At 43.3% G+C, this 22,884-nt stretch overlaps 1 protein-coding gene across 1 annotated transcript in view; it reads left to right on the top strand.

The window, feature by feature from the left end:
• Positions 1-22,884, top strand: part of ctnnd2b (catenin (cadherin-associated protein), delta 2b) — a 78,415-nt gene that overhangs the window by 11,550 nt on the left and 43,981 nt on the right. The window contains exons 2-3 of the mRNA XM_048249489.1: positions 11,108-11,241; positions 19,591-19,703. Coding sequence (XP_048105446.1) covers positions 11,113-11,241; positions 19,591-19,703 — 242 coding nt within the window. The 5' untranslated portion in view covers positions 11,108-11,112. The remainder of the gene's footprint in view (positions 1-11,107; positions 11,242-19,590; positions 19,704-22,884) is intronic.

Here is a 22,884-nt window from a genome sequence, read left to right as displayed (position 1 = left end):
TGGAATCCACTTGGAGAGCAAAAAAATAATATTTTAACACACATTTATTTTACCACATTTGCCAAGTGCTGTATTGTAAAGAATGATTGTCTTCCTGCTGTCACATGATAACATTAGTTTATGGTTTCCTAACAGAGGTGGCTCATCTTACCCTACTGTTTATCTATATAAAAATGTACAGTGATTATGTGAGGGTTATAATCTACAGCTATTTGAATTGTCATGAAATGAGATGATTCATATAGTTCTCTTGGGCTGACAACACAACATTACTTAAATGAAACAAAATGGCAAATTAACTTGCACCATTTTAGTATTATATGATGTTTGTTGTATTGCTGTTTGCATTCTAGTGGTGCTCGACATACCAGTTCTTCTTTTCCATTGCAAGCTACAACAGGCTACAGAGCTGACCACCTTTGGATTGCAATTTGGGGTTTGTCAAAAGTGTTCTCATTTAGGGCATCAACTGAGCATGGAGCCGGAAGCTGTTGGTCAGAAACTCTTGCTACAGGCTCAAGTAAACAAATGACATGTTACTGTATGTTATACAGGTAACATACATGTTACAATATGTTATGAAGTGTACAACTGATGATTAGCTTTGACTTTGTAGCTTTAAATCAATATTATTAGAAATAGAATTTTGTCAGGTTTGAAATTCTCCTGTGTCAATGGAGGACACTTCTCATGTTGTTGTTTTTGTGTGACTTATCTTAGTTTTGAAAGTAGGAACAGACCATCTATGCTATTCAGTAGGAAGACCAAATGCATATTGTGGACTATAGGCTACAGTGTGTGTAACATGTTTGTTAGTCCTTCTTTTCTGTCTGAAAGGTGTAGTACTCTTTTAGTTGCCTCGGTCCCAGTTGCCTCTGGGAACTCTTTGCCCCAGGCACCTGTCTTGGGTCATATGTTGTCTTGTGTTAGATAATAGGATGTCCAAAGGAGTTGCTGTCTTGTGTTAGATAATAGGATGGAGTTGTATGTGTTTCCTTTCACTTTGAAATATGTAGGCCTTCGTGATTCCATGTGGCATAGGATGTGATCTACATACATACGTATTAAAGTACTCCGATATGGACTCAAAGCTCAGAATCCCTTACCCTTGCAAAATTTCAGACACAAAAGATTGGAGGCAGAGGTATTTTTTCTGTCTTCTGTGTACCTAAATTTCCTTTCATTATCAATTTATTTATTTCACTATTTTCCTGGATCTGGTCAGGATGTTGGTAAAGTTGATAATGCCTATTATGCAGCCTAAAGAGCATCTACTATATTGTCGTTGGAACCCAACAACAAGATTAAGTTTAAATTGACCATATCCTACAAACATGTTTTAACAATTTGCCTGTTTAACTGAGGGGTGTGTATTTTTGATGTATGCAGAATACAGTGTTAGAGTGTCATCTTTGAAAATCAGAACATACAAACTAATAACCAGGATGCACAAGAGCACTATTCCTCTAGAATTACATCATTTAGGAACTTTTATATCATGATGACAAGAACTGTGACTGCTCAGTAATAAATATAGCTCTTAATCTCTCTTGTCAGACTATCTGTGCGTTTAGTTCCCAGAAGCTGTTATAGTATCTGACCACACAGTATCAGATTCAAAAATAGGACTTCATGCATTTCAGCAAGCTCATCATCTGCCCTTGCCATTTGAATTTGCCACTATGGGTGCACATCACCCAGACTTGGTTGTGTTCACATCACCCAGACTGTGGGCCTGAAAGCTGGGCTTGTTTGTGTTCACATCTGTGGGCCTGAAAGCTGGGATCTGCACTTGGGCTTGTGAAATCCACTGACACATGAAATGGGAAGTGTAGAGGACAGGCAGCAGGCCTCTTGCCATATATTTATAGATTTATGGAGCAGTTCCAGCGCACTGTGTGTCATTTGTATTGACTGTCGTGCTGTTTATGTGCCACGTGGCTACATTCCACACACCTCTGGGGATGTAGGCTATTCTGCATATATGAGCTCATCACCGGTTTGATTGAGAGATGTTAAGAGATACTTTGAAAGACTATATAATGAGGAGGAAACTGTAAGGGCATTTCCCACATCATGTTTGCAGACATTTTGTGTGAACAAGCATACTCTGTGAATCCCTGGTGAACGGAAATCACTAGTGAGTGGGTGACAGGTCAGAGAGGAGAGGGAAGAGAGAGGCAGATGTAGATGAGAGAACCAGACCATTTCAATATTGAAATCAGAATGCACTGTGGGCTACTCTGTAGCTGGCCATGTCCCAGTTTGGGTATGTCAATGACTCACAATGATCCTAAGTGATCTAGAACATATGTGGTTGTCCTATGACCTGACTACTGCGATTAAAAACATTGTTAGTGTCAAAAGTCTGTAAAGTTTTCTGTTGCAGCATTTATGCAGTATCAAACAGCAACCACTGTTTGAGGAATACAGGGGAAAAAAGATAGTAGGGTACTCCAGTCAAGCTGAAATACAGTACACTCATGAAGTAGCAAGATGTAGGGTCTGGTGACTCACCATTCGCAGTGCTCAATCCGAGGGGCGGGACAAACGGTTGTCTTTCAAATTCCCTCTGCACACAATAGGATAGCGCTACAACTCATGAGTCCCATGCATTTTCCCACCTGCGAAGCTATTTGGCTAATTGTTCAAACTTTTGCCATCTTAAAAAAAAGCTTAACTTGTGTCACGCTGTTCGGCAACAGCAACATTCATCTACTTTTCAAGTAGCAGGGAATTCATGCTGAATCATCACAACTCTGCCATCATTATGTTAAACACGCCTACCGACTCTATACACAATGTGATTGACCTTATCGAAGTTTAATTTTTCCAGCTCGCAAGCCAACGGAGAGTTGCTAGAGTACCCTGGCTGCTGCTAAGGTGTGATTTCTAGGCTACTCATGAAGCAGAATTTAAAAACAATGAAAACAGTAGTTTCACATTAAGTATTTGACATTGTTGACGCTAATTAGTTGTTTCAAATAATATCAATAATACAATGAGGCCTGTAAGCACCCTCCGGTCTTTAACACCTAGTGAATGTGACTGGTAATTGATTATGCTGTGGGACAGGCTCTGATGGAGAGTTGTAGGCCTGGGGATGGTTGTAGGATGTGTGGGTCTGAGGTTGTATGACGGCAGATCAGGTTGCCTTGAAATCTGAACCTCAGTCCGTCTGATGAGAAAATGGTATGTGGGAGGAAATGAGTAGGGGTCATTGGTCAGCACAGTAGCAGAGTAGGATTACTGTGGACCTCTGCACATGGAGACAAGAGTGAGGTCTGGAGTTGTTGTACATTTGTAAAAAAATAATAATAATAAATTGGCACTAATCTGCACGGTGCATGAGAGTGGGGAGTTTAATATGTTTATTTACAACGTAAATCGGATTTTATGCAAATGAAATTGGTTTTATAGTTTTATATTTGTGTAACAATCATGTCATAAGAGGGGAGTGATCATAGGCAATTCATTTTCAGAGTTACTAGTTTACTTTAACAAGTTTACTTTAACAAACTGCTGGATGTTTTGTGGTCTGACTGGTGGTGACCGGCCAGAAGAGACATGACAGGACTGGATCTAGAGTTCATGCCCATTCAACTTCCCTCATGTAGACCTTTAGTGAATGATTGATGGTTTCGCCTGGTTTCGCCAGACTGAATACTTCATTTCACTTTGTGAAGAGAGCCTGGGTACTCCCCATTGGGAAATGTTTCCAACCCTAGCATCTTAATGGACATAGACTTTGTGTTCATTTTGAAATCATTGGTCCATCCTAACAATCACATTGATCATGGATTCCTAACATTAGTTCACCTAACCTTTACAAACTGATAATAAACAGCATCAGCAGTCAGGAAACAATTCATCTACCTTTGCTGCATTAATTTACACATTCTTACGACTGCAATGTTTTTCTATGTTTGCGGGCGTCACTACTACTGTACCACTGCCATTTTGAAACTAACATCCAGGCTAGGCTACATGCTTGAGCCATCGCTTAAAAAAGCACATCAGCTGCCATTAGCGGTCTGTGTCCCTGTCCTGAGCCATGCTGAAAATGGGGCTTCCTCTACTCTATGTCATGGCAATAGGCAGAGGTGGTCTCCATTTATTTTACAAATATGCCACAGGAACAGGGGATACCTCTGTGTTGGAAATAAACTGTAATTTTAGAGTTGTCACAAAAAGAAATAGCTGTAATTGCATTCCTACACAGTCTATGTAAGCACTGCTTTGGAAACATATGATTACACCGTAAAAAAAGGAAATTGGCAACAGCACAACTTTTTACAATCAAACGTTTTTTTCTTTTCCTTTTTGCCTTCTGTTATCCAGCCTGTATTTGGCAAGTGGCCGCTGTTAAGGTGTTCCACTGGCGCCTCGTCAAAGTGGCCCGGATAGATATTGATCCCTGGCTCGGCTCTGACTGGGCTGCAGAGCAGGGTGTGTGCCGTAGTGACTGTGAATGAGATGAGATCTTCACAGGCCCTGCCCTCTGGAGGCTTGTGTCGTCCCCCTGTGGAGGTGGGGGTCTCCTGCTGCCCTGCTATTAACTGACCAGCAGGGGTCCTCCCGGCTGCCGCACCGCAAGCCAATTACCCGCAGGCGAGGCGTGTCGGCGAACTCATTTCCTCGTCCACAAACACATCCCATTCCGACTTCCTGAAATAGTCTGGAATGATGCGTGTGTGTGTGTGTGTGTGTGTGTGTGTGTGTGTGTGTGTGTGTGTGTGTGTGCCAGTGAGGTCCTGCAAACATCTCTGTCGCTGGTAAACAACATGGATTCCTTGCATTCATCACTGCGCCTCCCGCGTGTGCTTATGGCCGCGTAATGGGTTTGTGGATATCCTGCGAGTGCATGCGTCATTACTCAGCGTTGGCCAGCGGATTCGCGCACTGTCACATGTACGCGGTCACGATCTGATGCCAGGTCTCAGGGCGGTCGCGCCGCGGTGGGTGCACGCGTGCTGGTCGGGACACTTGTGCCATTGTCCTCTGAGCAGCATGTTAGTGTGCTTTAATGAGTCCCACCCCTCTGGACGCTGGTCCATTCATCTGCTCCCAGGTCAGTAGTTATGCAGTACGGAGGGAAAAGCTGACCCCTCAACTGTTCTGTCTGTGGGAATGCAGGCCCTAGCTGGACATGCATACAGGTGTCCTGCTCATGCCATGCCTCCTCCTTTAGCTCTGTAGATGAACACAACCACATGTCCAACTACTACACACACTCTTTCTCCCTCCCCTTTTTCCGGTGATTAGGTGACTGGTATCGTTGTGATGTCTTGACCTCTTACAATAGACTGGAATATTGTGCCTGTGGTCACACATGTCGGGTGTGTGTGTGTGTTTGCATGAGTATTTTTTTTTTTGCATTCGCATGAATTTTACACAGGCAGTGAGCCTTCAAAGGAAGTCCTGGTATCCACCAGAAAGGCCTTATTCCCTCACACAGAGTCGCTGGAGAGTGGGTAAGAGAGAGGCCTCATAGGCAGCCGGCCCGTGTGATCGCAGCAAGCCTCTGATAATGACTCTTTATCATCCATGTCATGCTCCACTCTCCTTCAGCGCGTTATTCCTGCAGCTCTTTAATTGCGTTCGGCTCAGACCGCTATCTCTGAGCCCCTGACATTTGGGTTGCATGGCACAACTTTATCAACTTTCTACAGCATGACTTTGGCCTTGGCCAAGATGCTGTGGCCCCTCCTGTCCTTTTTATATAGAAAGGTGAGTGAGTAGAGATCCTGATTTACTTACATTAATTGACAGTCACTCACAAATAATAATAATTCAAAATAATTAATGTATGCAAAGCAGAAAACTATGCTTAGTTGACTCCCATGTCTGTGTGTTCTCAGTAGTGTTGGACTAGGATACTCTACAGTATAGTTGTAGACCTATTGAACTGTTGGTCATGGAATGTATGTATAGAGTTTATTCAGTATATAAGTATATATATAAGTATATATACTCTTTTGATCCCGTGAGGGAAATTTGGTGTCTGCATTTATCCCAATCCGTGAATTAGTGAAACACACAGTGTACACACAGTGAGGTGAAGCACACACTAATCCCGGCACAGTGAGCTGCCTGCATCAACAGCGGCGCTCGGGGAGCAGTGAGGGGTTAGGTGCCTTGCTCAAGGGCACTTCAGCCGTGCCTACTGGTCAGTAGGCCACGGCTGCCCAATAAAGGAAGATAACAAGTGTAAAGTGTAATTTGGGACCAAAACAACGTCAATCGGTGCCGTTTGAAGAGTGGAAAATGCATTTATAACTGAATAGCCCAGAGAATAGCTTTAGAGAAATTTCACTCATTTTTGGCGCCGTTTTAGTTTACAGTGCAGGTGTAGTACACTTTGTGAGAGCCACACTGGTTGAGTGCATTAATTTCTGAGTAACATCGTGGTGAAACTTTCTTATCTGGGTCTTATCGGGGGAAATTATATGACATTTCCTTAAGACTTCATTAAGCATCTTAATCTTGTAGTCTGCACACATTTATGTTGCCATTTTGTGTCAGTTTAGCTGTTGGTTGATTGAAACAGACAGACAAGACTCTCCAGCACATGAATGAATAATATCGCATTTCTAGAGATCTACAGTGGTTGCTGTGTGAAAATGGTTCAACTGAAAACGACAGGGATTTATGTAATTTTAACTGACAATTAATTACACACTGTACTCCATTTAACAAGAAACCTATGAACTGACTCTGCCTTAAACAACATAAAGAACAGAACAGCTGTGGTAGTTCAGTGTGTGTTGAGGTGCATCCTTGATCTGCAGAGCAAACATGCTGTGGTTGTCTCAAGGGGGTGCAGTCTATTGTGAAAGGCATATGGCTTGAGTCTTTATAGGATGTAATTGGGATGGAAATGCAAGCTAAGGACAGATGTCCCAATTGTGTTATAGGGCTGGCAGGCACAGAGGACTAACAGGTTGTTAGGGAGCACAAAAATAAGACAAAATGGTCACAATGTGGACCATGTGATTGACCCACTCCAGAAGCAAATTGGATGTGTAATGTAATTAGAGGAATTAGGCAAACTCACATTTAACAACATGGATCACAGCTACTGGCATAATTTATCAGCCTATAACACTCACACACTGTGTGAAAGTCATATGCCAGTCCTATTCAAAAGCCTGACCTATAATAATGAAGAAAACATCCCAGGTTGTTGTGGCAACTGTTGCTATCTATCTAGCACAGGAGATTGCACATATCCTACACAACAAAGGAAGAATTCAGATGCAAAACCCTCTGTCTGACCACTTTTTTTAATGAGCATTTTTTATCAGACTCCTATAGGTTTTTGCCTACAAATCGATATTTCAGACCAGGAAGAGAGTGGTATTTAGCAGGATTTGAAGAGAGTGGCATTTAGCGGGCTTTGAAGCGAAATGATTTGATTTTGATATACTGTGTGTGGAGAGCATTCACTCACCATCGTTATCTCATGTATCACAGGCTTTTGCATCTGAACTCTTCAGATATTGTTGGGCATGGACCTGATGGACCACATATACCTGATTTCACCTTTAAATGTGCAGATGTGCAGTAGGTCTATATATACAGTATGTATATGTGCAGTAGGTCTATGTGGGTAGGTCTACTGTATGTAAATACATGCAAAATGTGACTGATGCCACTTCCAGGTGTGTTTTTTGTGTATTACCAACCAAGAACAAAAAGAAAAAAGCCTAGCCTGACAATTCAGTATTCTCTTTTGGTATTACTGGTGGATTAATGGAGAAACCAGAAACAGTATGTCAAATTGAGGTGTGTTGCAGTTGGAAAAGGACTGCCGTTTTGTAATGATCTGTAACTCTGGAGCAAGAATGTATGGCAACATGTATTCCATGAAATCTGTGCATGCTCTCAGCAATTAGTGCTGTTCTTTAATAAAACAGAGAGAGGAGCTGGGCTGCTGCTGGTGTGCCTGTTTGAATGCTTGCTAGTCTGACTGGGGCCTCATAACGTTGTCGAAGGTTTAGGGAGGAAGCCTCACAGTGACTGGGGAGGTGCTGAACTGTCTTGTTGGATTGATGTCTCCATGGATACAGTATATCTGCCTGCTGGCTCAGTAGCCGGGTCCTAAAGTAGGGCTGGATGATTTAAGGAGAGTATTTAATTGCAGTTTTTCTGACCGATATTTTGATTGTGATTTGATTTGCAATATTTTTGAAAGTCTTGCTTCAGTTCAATATTAGCTGCATAATAGATTAAAAATGACTGCGTACAGTCGTTTGATTACTCTTGTCCTGTTGGCCAAGACCAGCACTTCTAGCTTTTTTGCTGTACATTCATCATACTGATGCCTGTGGTGCTTTTTCAAATGTGGCTACATGTTCGTTGTGTTGCCTCAGGAGGAAGCAACTGCTCAACAATAGGTTTAACACAGTATCATTGTTTGTTTGTTTGTATCACTTCTGGTAATCCCAAAATACTCTCAAATAATCATAGTCGCAAGCTGTGCGGATAATTGCAGCCTTTTCAATTTGCTAATTGCATTAGTTGAAATTGTGATTTCGGTTAAAATATCGATTAATCATTCAGCCCTATCCTAGAACAAAATAAGGAGAACAAACACAGGCTCTTGAATTTCACAAGCAACAGTGCATTCAGCAACCACAGCTTTAAGCAATTTCTTACTGGAATTTCTAAGGTTTAGCTGAAGCAAAATGTATTAGGTGTTAGCCATTAGGATAATATCACCCTCCAGCTGCTTGTATGAAATAGTGTTATTTTTAATGAACCAAATGGAAATACTTCACAATTGCTTTGTGCTGTAGAGCTGTGCACAGGGCATCTCCTCTCTGGCCTGTTAAATGAACACTGGGTAGCGGAATAACATTTACATGGTTAATATTATGGACTCTAAGCTCTGGAGTTCAGTTTCTATGGTTACTGTTGCTCTAATGCCAGCTCCACTGAAACAGCAGAGCTGACTCTTTTTGTACACACATTGCTAATGATGCTTTCGATGTTGTGTGTGCATGTGTATGTATGGTCCATATGGAATTTAACTCATCAGCACTTGCCATCATTAATACCAAATCCTAGGTGGCTGCCTGAGTGCTGGTGTTGTTTGGGTAAAAGTGTGCCCACTCGGCCTTGTAGTTTTGTGTGAAGGAACACTGTGTGGAGAGTCAATATAGTTCAGCATTATCTGCACTACATAGTTCTTGTTGTTGAGTATAGCAAATGGCACCTGCGTCTTTGGTGACTTCACACCCTGACCAGCCTTCAATAACAAACTACAGCCCAGTGGACTGAGACTTCATTAATATAAATCCATTAAATGTAACGTGCCAACATAATGACTTAAGGCTAGACGTATCCCCACAGGGTAGCGCCAATGCCAGTCAGCATTGTGCTTCCTTTTAATTAAACAACAAGGGAACCTAGGCATCCAAGCATACTCAAGCAGAGATGTGTGGTCAGTGCACTCACACATGCAAATAAACACAGACACACAGAAAGGCACAGATAAAAGTGCACCACTACACAGGCACGATAACACACACACACACACACACACACAGAGAGAGAGACTAAATTATAAACCATCCAAAAGTGTCTGATGCTGACTGCAGTATGCTGCAGTATGCAGGATGCATCCAGTCGGTATCACAAAGGGCTTTATACAAAAACAGGTGCCAAGATGGCTGTTAGTCACACATCTTCATAATATAAACATACACATACATATACACATGGATATACGTGTGTATGTATGTATGTATGTATGTATGTATGTATGTATGTATTAATGTATTTATTTACTGTAGTATAGTATCAATTTCCAGAATCAGAAAGCACAAAGGAGTCAGAATAAGGAATCCCAGAGACAGTATAATCCATCTAAACTCTGGTACTATACACCAACAGCTGGTGCCATTATTAGTTAAGCTGCTATGAAGCAGTCTATCCTAATGATCTCACTTAACTGTGGCTGATTTGACCTAGAAAAGACCATGCATTTTCACTCCCTCTCTCTTTCCCTCTCTCTCTCTCTCTCTCTCCAATCTCTTTCTCTCTGTCCCTCTCTCTCTGTCTGTTTGTCTTGTATCTCTCGCCCACATCGAGGCTCCCAACCCCCCCCTCTCACACTCCACCTCATTCTTCTCATTCCCTGCCTCTCACTTTCCTCATCACAAGTGAGATGAACAATGACGGTGTTTTGTCCAGAGATGAGCGTCCAGAGGTCACACTTCATGCCCTCATGCCCCCCCCCTCTACAGCTCAGCTCTGGGTTGCGTGAAATGAGTGCTGCTGCCTCTGGCCAGGGTCCTGAAGCTTTAACCACTTAGAGCCACAAGAGTAGACACACACACACAGACACACACACACACACACACGCACAAACTCAGCGTGTGAGCAGCCATTTTCTCCCCGCCATAGCTCTGTATGTGGAATCCAACATTGATGAAATCAAAAGTAGCAGGGGCTAGCAGTCTCTTGTCTGGACAACTGTAAACAACTGGACAGTACGTCCAGTGCTTTAGTACTCCCAGAGCTTTGTTTCTGAAACCACAACAGCAAGCAGAATTTAGCAGTCGACAACAGAGCTGAAGTCTACTGCACCAGAAGATGACAATAAAATAGCCATGCACACCGCGTGTAAGAGTCAAGCACTGTAAGAGGGACGTACACGCGGAAGTAGGTCAGGAGAGAGAGAGAGAGAGAGAGAGAGAGAGAGAGAGAGGCGGCCACGTGAAGCCGTGCGAGCATGACAGAGAGGAGGGGAGGCCGAAAGAGAGAGAGGGACGAAAAAAGAAAGATGTACAGTGAGTGAGTGACTGACAGAGTGAAAGAGAGAGAGAGGTTAAACGTGTTTTCCATTGCTGTTGTCCGTTTTTCCTAGAATAAGAACCTCAGTGAGTGTCACAATGAATGATGTTGTGGCATCTGATGACACTATGTGAGTCTAATATGAGTCATCACAAGAGGACACAGCAATCACTATGTCTCATTAACAAGTATAAGCACAATCAGCCATGGTTTCACACACAATCCACACACTTTCAGCCACTTGTATGATACAGTGCCATATTCACAATGGCACATCAACTAACTAGTGTCATCTCTCTTGCAGGAGGTATGCCAGTGCCAGACCAGCCGTCTCATCCAGAGAATTCCAACATGCTGAGCCCGGTGCTGAACGCTTCCAACGGAGACGGATCCGAGACGGAGACCACCTCCGCTATCCTGGCATCCGTCAAAGAACAGGTATCCAGCCCCACCCAGCTGCAGAGAGCCTGCTCATTATCTTACATTGGGGTTAATCAGCAATTACACTCGGAGAGATTGCCAATGTTCCCATTTAGGGAGGAATCCTCACAGACTCTTTCATTTCACTTGGAAGACATCTAAATGATTCCCTCAAGCGCAACTGGCAATTATTCCGAGTCAGAATTATCCCTCGGCAGAGCTGAGCCCAACACAGGCTGTATGGCTGGCTGAACTGCAGGGCTCATGGATTGTGGATGTTTAGCCTGCAGCACCATAAAGTTGAATTGCTTAGTCATAGTCATGGATCATGTAATAGAGTCTGTCCCCTTAGTATTTCCAGAGGGGGCAGGGAAGTGGGGGTGTCACACTGACCACAGGTGAGATACCCACAGGTAGGAATGGGTACAAAATAATTGTTTTCTGCTGTAGAGGGTGAACAAAGAGGGTCTGCAAACTACGCTCATCTCTCTGTGTCAGAAATATGTGCAGATGCTTTGTGATTGAGTCTCTTAAATGCATTTGCTGCAGACATGGCTTTTGCTTTAAAAGAAAAATAAGGATTGATTTGTACAGTATGTACACCAGTCTCCATGTCTTATCTCATGGAAGCACGTTTGACTTATACGGCAAGCATGGCCTGCTTAGGTTAGCAGTTACTCTAATTCTACTCTTACTCTTAGCAGTTACTCTTAGTCTAATCATTCTGTTTCTAACACTATGCTTGTTTTTCTGTAACAGCCCTCCATTGGCCACGCACCAGTGCTAAATAATAGTAGCATTTCACAGGGCATCCCATGGCTATTTCAGAGTCAATTCATGGCCAAGTGGATGGGAATTGATTATGACAGTCTCCCCCACTTCCTTCTCTCAGCGCTGCTGTGCTGCAGCTCAACACTCACTCGCCACTCAAGCGCGGGACGGGCGGACTGGCGGACGGGCAGGCGGGTAGGCGGGCGGGAAGAGAAAAGAGAGAAAAGAGACGAGCTCTCAGGGCTGGAAATCTACAACGCCAGTCCTAAAGTAGGCCACAGCCATGGACGGCCGTAGGCCAGTCTAATAGTGGGCCTATCTGAGAGGAGAGTGCTGGGGTATAAATAAAGAAAGGGTCTCCTGCCATCTCTCTTCACGATGCCTCTCAGTGAAGGACAGGGCAGCACAACCAGCTTCCCACTTATTGTCTTGCTTAGAGAGGAGGCCCTGACCCTGGGTCTGTTCTACCAGCCCACTTCCGCATTCCAAAAGCACTCGCCACTCAGCTTCGGATTATTTATTCAATACACTAAATCATTTATTGGTTTATATATTTACCTCTGGTCAAGGCTGCGCAGCTTTTAGTGATTGCATAACTTGTTGCTGAATGATTGTATTTTGTAAAGATTAAGATTGCAGTTTGTATCATGATTAGCTCAGCTATGTTTTTTGGGGTCTAATTTAAACTTCAGTTAGGTGTTGTGGTGCTACTTTGCTAACATGTCGTGTAAGTGTATGTGTTACTGTGTCCAGGTGCAGTCCACCACTAGATGGCAGTATTCATGTTAGACACATCAGGAAGGTTTTCAGAGATGACATATTTTTGGTTGTGCTGAACGATATTGTTCTGAAATTATGTATTGTTAGCCCTTTGCACAAATGACAGCTGCTGCTACACACTTAGAACATCTCTTGTGAATCAAGGCAAATAACTTACCTGGTCAGCATGTGTGCGTAATCACCATGCCCTGTAATTAAGTGAGTCTACTCTACTTACTAAAACAAAAGGACAAACAGTAATCTTAGAGATGGATTAACCATACTGGAGACTAGTTCCTATCATGACCCAGTCAAGCAGTCAGCCTTTAGGCAGTGGCATTTTCTCCTGGGGGCCAAGGGAAGCCATGCTTTCCCTGTGTTGCCCAACAATAGCTGTCATTTTGATTACAACATTTATTTTGATATTTTAACAGTACTGTTCATTCTTCTGCACTGCACTGTCATCTCTCATTCCTCATTTAGTAAGTCCTGTGATGAATATATTGTGAAAAACAGTATTACACACCTGTCTACCCAGGGAAGCCAGCCTGAGTTGGCAGCACTATCACTAAGCAACGGAAAAGAAAGATCAACCAGTCAGATGAGGCTATAGTGTGATTAGCCAGCACTGTACGAAGGGCAGCCAGTTTGTATTTGGCATCCTCCAGCCTCACACGAGTCATATCATTGGATGTTATCAATGTACATCTTGTTTTGTCTTGAGTTCACAGTTAGCAGTAATGTAAAAGGTAGAGATCTGGATTTTTAAAATTAAACACTAGGCTACCACTTTAGCCACTAGGTAGGCTTTTGAGGCAAAGAGGATTTCAGGTTTTAGGACTTTCAATGAAGAAAGTAATGTTTACTTCTCTTGTGTTGATATTTTGTCTTGATTGCCTCAGTGAATGAAGAGCCTGAAGTGTTTGATCAGTTGAGCTACACGTATGTGCAATGCACAATGCCCACAATCACAATTTGACATAGATGGCTATCTCTCTCTCTGACTCAAGGACATAGAGGGCTATCTCTCTCTGACTCAATGACATAGAGGGCTCTCTCTCTGACTGAATGACATAAGACAACCACTCAACAGAATCTGTAAGGCATATTCCAGGAAATTACACTGGCAGGAGGAAAGTAGGAAAAATAGGCAGTAGGAAAATACCATTAAATTAATTGAGAAGTTAAAGAAGCTAAAATAAACAAATTTTCTCTTGCAAAAAACATAAATACGAATATATTAAGTCACTGATTGAGAAGTGGAACAAGGTTTTAATAACACTAAGATAACTGGTTCAGATCCACACACATACACACACACACACACAACATAAATGTGATATACTCCCTATACAGTCTCTTTGAATCTGCTAAATTAATAAATGTAATCGAAAGGATATTTAACTTTAAGTCGATTCCTTTAACTTATTATTAACTTAATATTACTAGGTTTTTATTAAAACAGCCTTTCAAAGTGAAAATTACTTCAGTTCATAATGGGTTGGAATTGAAATGAAGACTGTTGGAATTTTTTTTAATCTTGTATGTAACCCATGTGAATATGCTTGCAACTAACTCAAGAATTATTCCTTTAATTCCTGACAGTTTTGTATGAGTTGGCAAACGGCAGCATATTTCGTCTAGGTGACAGACATTACAGTCAATTTAACCATACAGGTTATTAAAGAGAGATTCCAATAGCCTCCAGTGATGTATTCATAGTGTAGGCAATAAGCCTAATATTCATGCAGTATGTTGTGTGATGGGTGGAGGCACTGGAGCACAGAATGTGTCCTGCAGGGTTAGGACGTAGGTCATTGACCCAGAGGGGATTGTTAGTGTCAGAGATTCAGATCCTTTGTTTTTTTTTAACATGGTTCAGTATTTGTTTTTGTTTTTTAAAATTTTTGCACAGACCTACTGCGTGCTAGTTTATGAAACAGATTTAATATATTCTCAATAAAAAGTATTCTTCAGTTAATAAGTTCACAGAGATAAGTGTTTTATTGAATATATTTCAGTGGCAGGTCACAGTGCTAAACCCTCGTTTATTGTGGTAGATCTTAATTAACATTAATGTGAAATTAAAGGAGAACGCCGGTCTAACTACAATAATGGGTTTCATTTTAAATAAAAGCAAGTCATGAATTTTTACTCGTCAGTCGGTGTGCAGTTTTGGGTAAAACTGGAATATGCATTTACAACTGAATAGCATATAGCAAAGCCTTTGGGGGCAACTTGCCTACGTCAAAGTAAAATGCTCTTTAATTTAGCTCAAAACATACATGTCTATGCTCATATGGAGAGGATCTCTGCAGACAAACTGAAGACATCGATTGACATCATTTTGGTCCCAAGCTAAAATGTACACTCTTTATCTTCCAAAGATAGACCCTAGGTTGTTGTTAGACTGGAGTTTGAACTGAAATGCGTACACATGAGATGACTCAAAATGTTTGCACTTGATCCGACTGTCAGTCATCTTGTGGCTTTGGTGCTCTACTCTGCTCCAGCAGTGGGCTATACTGTATGCCACGGAAGGCTCTCTAGCCAGCTCATATATTTGCGGTGGAGTGTCAGCTGTGTTGTAGCAGCATCTTCTGTTATATTCTGTTCCTTCCATGTTCACTCAGACACTGAATATCTTGTTTATGCCCAACAGGGCAACTCTTTATTCAACTTTGACACACGCATAAATCCCACAGCATCTTAACATGCTCATTCCCTATAGGTGCAACACCCAACTGGGACTGTGTAAACAGGTAAAACAATAGCTACAACACAGCTGACAATCCAACAAAAATATATCAACTGGCTATAAGAGTTGGCTACAACTGGCTACAACATTTTCAGAATGTTGAAAATAATAGGCTACGCTTAAAGTTTCCTAAAGGAACTTAAAGGATCTTAAAGGAAACTTTTAAGGCATGCCAAAGTGACATTTTGTCATCAAATGCGCTGTTTTGAAAAAAGAGAAAAAGGGAAATGTCATTGTCCCTCCATGGGGCATCATTAGGCATTTAGACCAGAAGACTGCTGTTAGGAGCTGAACCGGCAAATTCTCATCTTCTGTCCCTCAGCCATTTATTCTGCTCCCTTAATTGGTCTAACAGGCTTTTCTTTGTGAAATCTCAGCCACCAAAACACTATTGATACATGCATAGAGGCCTACATAAATCAGAAACCATGAAGACTATTGACTATTGAGACGCAAAATCTCCTTTTTCTTTTTCTTTACTTCCAGTACTGTGTTAGCTGGGCAGAAGCCTATTGCTTGTGTTTGTTTTGTCTCCTCAGTAGGCAGGATACACTACTTGTGTAGCATCTGCGTGTATTCTGAGATGTCCATGTTCTGTTCCATATCATCACTGTTTTTCATCAGCCACTGGATTTCTCCCATGCATGCTAACAGCGTTTACGTACAGTACACTGCAAGTTGAAATTGTCTCTGTAAAAGACGAGTAAGAAGGCTAAGAGTCGAGGACTTAGCATCCATGATTTGAAACCATTTGAAAGGTCAATGGTAGTGAAGGGCAGTCTATTTTGACTTCAAGCCACAATTATCCCTATGCAGCAGTATTTTTCTTCATTGTTAAATAGTGTTCCACAGCTAATTGACACTGGTCTGTGGCAGAGCTTGCTATCACCGTTAAATGGCTGTGAAATGCCCCATCTGGCTACCGTGGCGGCTAGTGCTTCAGGTGTTAAACATATTGTTGTGGTGTTGTCCCGAAGGTGGCTGCTGTTATTTTATTTATTTGTTTGTTTGTTTGTTTGTTTTGCTGCATGTGAATGTGTGTGTATGGGGTGGGGGCCGGGGACTGGGGAGGGGATTCTGTGGCAGTGATATGATGTGGGGAGAGACTGGGTGGAAAAAAAGCTGACGTCATGTCACAGCAGAATGGACAGAGACAGTGAACGCTGCACGTGACTCTCTGTGTAACTCTGCCTCACTTCTCCTGCCCCCCTCTCTTTCTTTCTCTCTCTCTCTATCTCTATCTTTCTTTATCTCTCTCTCTGTCTGTCCCTTCTCTCTTTGTCTCTTGATGTGTGTGTGTGTGTGTGTGTGTGTTTGTGATGCACGTTATATTTAACTCTACTCTTGTGTTGCCTGTGAGAGTGTGTGGCCTGCTCCCAGCTGAATGAGCTTGCCTATAGTGTGCCACTGAGGCACAACACTCACTTAGCATCTCCTAGAGAATGGGTGCGAGAGGGGGAGAGAGACAGAGGGAGAGAGAGGGGAGAGGGGGGGGGAGAGAGAGACAGAGGGAGAGAGAGAGAGAGGGTGAGAGACAGAAGGAGAGAGAGACAGAGAGGAGGAGGAGCAGCTAGCACAGCCAAACTGAAAGACAGGGTGCATCTATGCTCCTAACCTCCCTCCAAAAAAACAAAACACTCCTGATTCCCCCCCAGCCACTTGCCAAGCCTTTCAATGAGCCCCTCCCCCCTCACCCCTCTCCCCCTCCTCAGTGGGGTCTGGGGGGGGGGGGGGGTCGCAGATGGTGTCGGGAAAGGGGAGCGAGGGGAGAGGAGAGGAGGAGAGGGAGGGGAGAGGAGCAGGCAGAGGAGTGATTGGAGGGCAGCGGGATTTGGCAGGCGAGCTGGTGGGAGGGACCTTTTGTGATGCAATGTTGCATAAATAATGCCAAAGGGGTTCGAAATTCTCGGTTGCCATGGCGACCTTTGTGCCTGACTGAACTGCTATTCTTCCCGGCTGGAAGGCAGTCACTACTGGCCTCGCAGTTCAGTTCCTCTAATGACTTTTTCCTAATAAGACGCACAGGACATGCATGCTGCTGAAGCTTGTTGATATGTGGCAGTCTGTGGATTACTCTTTCCAACATGCATTCCCTGGAGCATGGTGCATGTGCCGGTAAAGCACATTTATTTATTTATTTATTTATTTATTTATTTATTTGGTTATTTATTTATTTATCCTTGTCTTGCCTTTTCATGCAATGCAACAGGTGGTTCTCTTTTTTTGCTTTCACTGCTTCTTCTCCAGCAACAGAAATGGGGGAAGTTAAGTTGGGCTTTTGGGGTATTTGTCATTGTGGGTTGTTGTTTGTAGATCAAGCGTGGACTTAATGGATTATCTCTTGTGTTTTGTGAACTTTAAGATAAAGCATTGGGATCTTTTTGGGGTGGGATTTTGTTGATTTTTACCACGTTCATTGACTTCGCTGAGTCTCCCTTCTTTGAAAGTGCTCTCCTGTTGTAGCTTGTTTTTGCTGTTGTTTTTATTTGATTTATTTAGTTTATTTGTTTTCCCCTTACATGATTATTCTAGCCAAAAAGCATAGTGTTATTTTCACTAGACCAACATATCAACAAACAAACAAAAATCCTTATTGACCTATTTACCCAATTACTACATTGTCTATGTAGTATGACTCAACAGGACTCAACAGGACTCCATGCAAAGCAGAAAATATCCCTGTTACTATGAGATAAAACCGGCGCCACACTCTGGCCACACTGCCTGTGGTGAATTCCATCTCTATGCATTTGGTTTTTTACCCCTTTTTTCCGGCACCCTGCAGTTGTGTGTGTGTGTGTGTGTGTGTGTGTGTGTGTGTGTGTGTGTGTGTGTGTGTGTGTGTGTGTGTGTGTGTGTGTGTGGAGCTTTCTTCTGCACGCTGAATGGCCGTTTATGAAGCCCTCCTCTGGGCTTGGGCCCAGAATAGCAGGTGATGCGCTTGGGAGCAGCCCCCTTCGCTTGGGCCGCTCCAGGGAGGACCACTGACCTTGTGGCTAAGTGAACTCATTTTAGTCCTGTCTCAAAGAAAGAGGCAGCTTCGCTTTGACTGCTCTTGCCTGTGGCCAGCGCGCTTTCTGCCGTCTCGGTCCAGCTAGCTGGCCACTCAATATGGCTATGTTTTTTTGTATTATTATTATTTAAGTAGCAGCCCTAAAATGCGTCATCCTGTGGGGAAGAGCAGAGCAAGATGCCTGCCTCTGTTAGGGTTCTTAAGGGTTCTATCTACTGCCTGCCTCTATTAGGGTTCTATAGGGTTCTTTTTACTGCATACCTCTATTAGGGTTCTATAGGGTTCTTTTTACTGCATACCTCTATTAGAGTTCTATAGGGTTCTATCTACTGCCTGCCTCTATTAGAGTTCTATAGGGTTCTATCTACTGCCTGCCTCTATTAGGGTTCTATAGGGTTCTATCTACTGCCTGCCTCTATTAGGGTTCTTTGGTGTTTTTTATAAGTAGCGACAAAGACGGAGATGTTTGTTTGAACGATTGATGAGGATGACATTTAAGAAATATGTTTAATAAGTTCACAATTACACATTTAGTAATATTTAGTAACAAAGAAACTGTTAAATCTGCTCAGGGCTTGAAGGCTTTCAAGATCACTAATTAATCATGACCAAGAGGTTTTATTATTATTTGCATTAGGCTACAGGGATTACAGATGTAAATTAGCCTCTATGCTATAATCTGCCTCAGTTATACACAGTCCCTGTTAAATAAACTTATACATGAAATAAAATAAATACATCTCTGATGACACTTCAGTAGTATACAGTAGTCCCCATTGGTGTGGGACATATGGAAAACTCTCTGTCAAGTCTGACTCTCCAGAACTTGTAATGTGACTCGTAAGCGTGCAGAATGGCTGAAGCAGGTTGGGTAAGATGACACCGATATGCTAATGCCTACAGGAGGCTAACACTGTGTACCTGCAGGGGCACAGCACGTCCCTGGTGGCACATGTAGCCACACACACACACACACACACACACACACACACACACACACACACACACAAACATGTTCACACACACACCTACACTCACTAACGACGTCCCCCCCGTATTCCCCCAGGAGCTGCAGTTTGAGCGGCTGACGCGGGAACTGGAAGCGGAGCGTCAGATAGTGGCCACTCAGCTGGAGCGATGCAAACTGGGCTCTGAGACCGGCAGCATGAGCAGCATCAGGTGGGTCTCACACTGACCACACTCATCCTCATCTTCATTTTCATCCTCGGCTGGACGCACATGGGTCGCATGGACACGTGTGTGTGTGTGTGTGTGTGTGTGTGTGTGTGTGTGTGTGTGTGTGTGTGGTGTATATGTAGTGTGTGTGTGTGTGTGTGTGTGTGTGTGTGTGTGTGTGTGTGTGTATGTGGGGGTCCTGAGTCTCTCCCCCTCTGCTGAATATGAAGTAAATATTTCATGAATCCCTCAGTAGATAGCCTGATCTCTGAGATCATCTTCTAGGCCAAAGTCTAAACAGACGTCTCTGATGTTTGCTGGAGTTGGCACGTGGGTAGCTTCTCTGGGCCCTGTGCTAGACACTGCACAACTGGAATAGAGGCACTATGCTCTCCAATCAGAAACATTTCCATGATTTTTTGGAGCCTTTCTGAATACATTTTGTTACAAGAAGCTGTTATTCCCAAACTAATTATACTTGTATCTCTTTTATGCCTCATCTGATTCAAATTGGAAACAAAAGATTAGGCTCTGAATTGTCTGTGTTGTCTTGTAATTAACCATTTGGCTCTTTAATCAGCATTCATGTAGATTGGATAAATCCTACTGATGTTTTAACTTCTGTAGCAGTTTGCCACTGTAGAAGTTGTATGGCTAATTAGTATCAGACAAAATACAATTGTGGATGTAGAGTTGAAAAGAAATTTTACAGCTTTTAGTTAGTATTACTATGACAGTTACCTTATTAATGGCATATTGTGGCAATACAGAAGTCCGCTCAAGCTCAGTGGTTTAAATGTGACTTTTTAGTCTTCAGCATGGCATGAGAGTGTTTTTTGGAAGACAGGTGTGGCATGTGTTGAGTGATGGTGCAGGTTCAATAAAAAAAAAATTCTCTATGCAGGAATAGCGACATATAAGACATAACACAACATATAAGACATAACACAACATATAAGACAGAACAATAGAAAGAACAGGACAGACAGGAGTGTAAGGGGGGGTGTTAGTCCCAGGAGAAGATGGAGGAGGGGGCTTGGAGCATATTCAAGTTCAAAAGGCGAATAGCCTCAAAAGTAAAGGTGGCCTTCCTCCTGTTAGTCCTAGCCAGAGGACAGTGCAGACGCCTGCCAGAGGGCAGCCATTCAAAAACTTTGTGTAGGACATGGGTAGAGTCTTCTAGGATGCAGTTGGCTTTCCTTAATGTTGCCTTGTCGTGCAGTGATGTCAGAGAATGATTTTAGAACATGTGTTCACAATGCTCTGAAGGTGTTTCTTATTTTTGACTGGGAGGGAGTGAAACCAGCACATAGATGAAAAGGTCAGTATACTTTCAAAACAACTTTCAGTGTAAAAAATGCTTGGTGTTGGTGTTGGTGGTTTAATCCCGTTCTAACTCCACCCTGACCATCAGACACAAACAAGTCCCCTGACCTCTGCCGCTCTCGTTAATTCCAAGTGCTGGGCTGATGGACGTGTGGGAGAATGCCCCCAGAGCAGCCTCTTCCTCTGTTGAAGGGCAGACTCTTAGAATTTGGGGTGGGGGTGGGGGTTGTCTGACGGGAAAGCTAGTGTGGGGATGGCTGGGGGAGTGGCGTGGTTCCTGCATCTTAATGAGTCAGAGCAGGTCAACCGTCTCTGGAGACATATTGTGCTGCACTGCAGCTTATATGTCCTGGCCTCATAAGAACGTTGGGACGTCCTCGCCATCGCCACAACATCGCAGAGTTCAGGGAGGGCATCTCGGCACGATGCTGGAAATATTGCTGAATAGCTCCTTACACACTCTTAAGATGCACTGTAATGATGCACTCGATACTCCACCTGACTCCAAATGCTGCTGGGTCTCTGTGCCATGTGTTCATGCAGCTCCAAGTGATTGAAAGGCTTACGCTGCTCTTCTACTGTATATGCAAGACTGCCCCCCCTCCTTCTCCCAGTCTGCGTTGGGAGGCTCTGCTCTGCACAAGCTGGATCTTTTTGTTGGGACAGTGCGTTTCCCACGCCTGTGGCCTCCGGCGGTCATTAAGTCCCCCCAGTCTAGTCTCAGCATTTGTCTGGGCGAGCTGGGCAGACACTCAGTGCCCTGCGGCACCTTATCAACACCTCCAGCGGCTCCCAACAGCCCATTAATTCCCCTTCTCCTCTCGCGCACTGATCCCCCTCCCTTCCCTTCCCTGCCTGAGAAACGAAGGTCGATTTGAGAGGTTGATTTCTAAAGTCCACTCCCTCTCCAAAAAACCTTTCCGTTTTGCTATTAGAATTGAAAGCGGGTGTAATTACAGAAGAGACAAGGATAAGGATGTGTTCAGAGGGGGCATATTCTTAAACAAATGACTTGAATATCAGTTATCTGATCCCAAAAAGAGAAAATAGCGCCTCATGAAAACATGCTGATGTAAGGCCGCTTGCTTTCCTTCGTGCCTCGGAGCAGATAGGAATAGTCATTGTGACTTGTCTGCATGCAGAGAGCATGAGTAGTGCATGTGTTAAAGGAGTCATGCCATAGGAACCCATATGTTCGCTTTGAAATAGGAAATGTCGATGTGTTTGACAGACTTTACAAAAGCTTCTCAGAGGATGTTATAAATAATTGAAAATATGTATGGCATGTTTAAAGGACTCGTTTTAAACACACTTGGGCACGTCTGTGGGCTTGTCCTTGTGTTGCTCCAACCAGGATGCTCGGAGACTACCCTGGCCCAAACATCTGCTGCTTGGGGAGGCTCCACTGACTCACGGCTGTGAGTGTTAAACACGGCCTGCCTTCCTCGGAGCCTCTTCCTGTTGTGAAGGGTTGTCGCGCTAAACGCTGTCTGTCGAGCACAGCGAGGGAGAATTAAGCCAAAGCTGTTCGACTGTTTCTCTGCCAGATTAGTCTTCCAGCCTCCCGTGGGGTGCGTCCATGCTGTATTGTTCTGTGGAATACAGGCGAGATTTGAACATGCCACTACACACAGTTGCATTAGGATGGTGAATAGACGTGTGACCCAGGGTGACTTTTTGTGCATTTGCTGTCTGTGTTTGTATACAGTGCGTCTTTAACATTTTTTAGATGTCGTCATGGGCATTTCAGAGGTGGATTTAGATGTCATCTGAAGCTATGTTGTTAGTGAACTAGCACACACTTGCTTAGGTCAGAGAAACAGATTGCTTTGGATCCAGAAAGATTGAAAAGGGGGTT

The sequence above is a fragment of the Alosa alosa genome, chromosome 1 (genome assembly GCF_017589495.1).
Source record: "Alosa alosa isolate M-15738 ecotype Scorff River chromosome 1, AALO_Geno_1.1, whole genome shotgun sequence".
In the NCBI taxonomy this organism is placed as follows: Eukaryota; Metazoa; Chordata; class Actinopteri; order Clupeiformes; family Clupeidae; genus Alosa; species Alosa alosa.
Note: the sequence above shows the minus strand (reverse complement) of the source record. Positions and strands in the feature narration are given on the sequence as shown.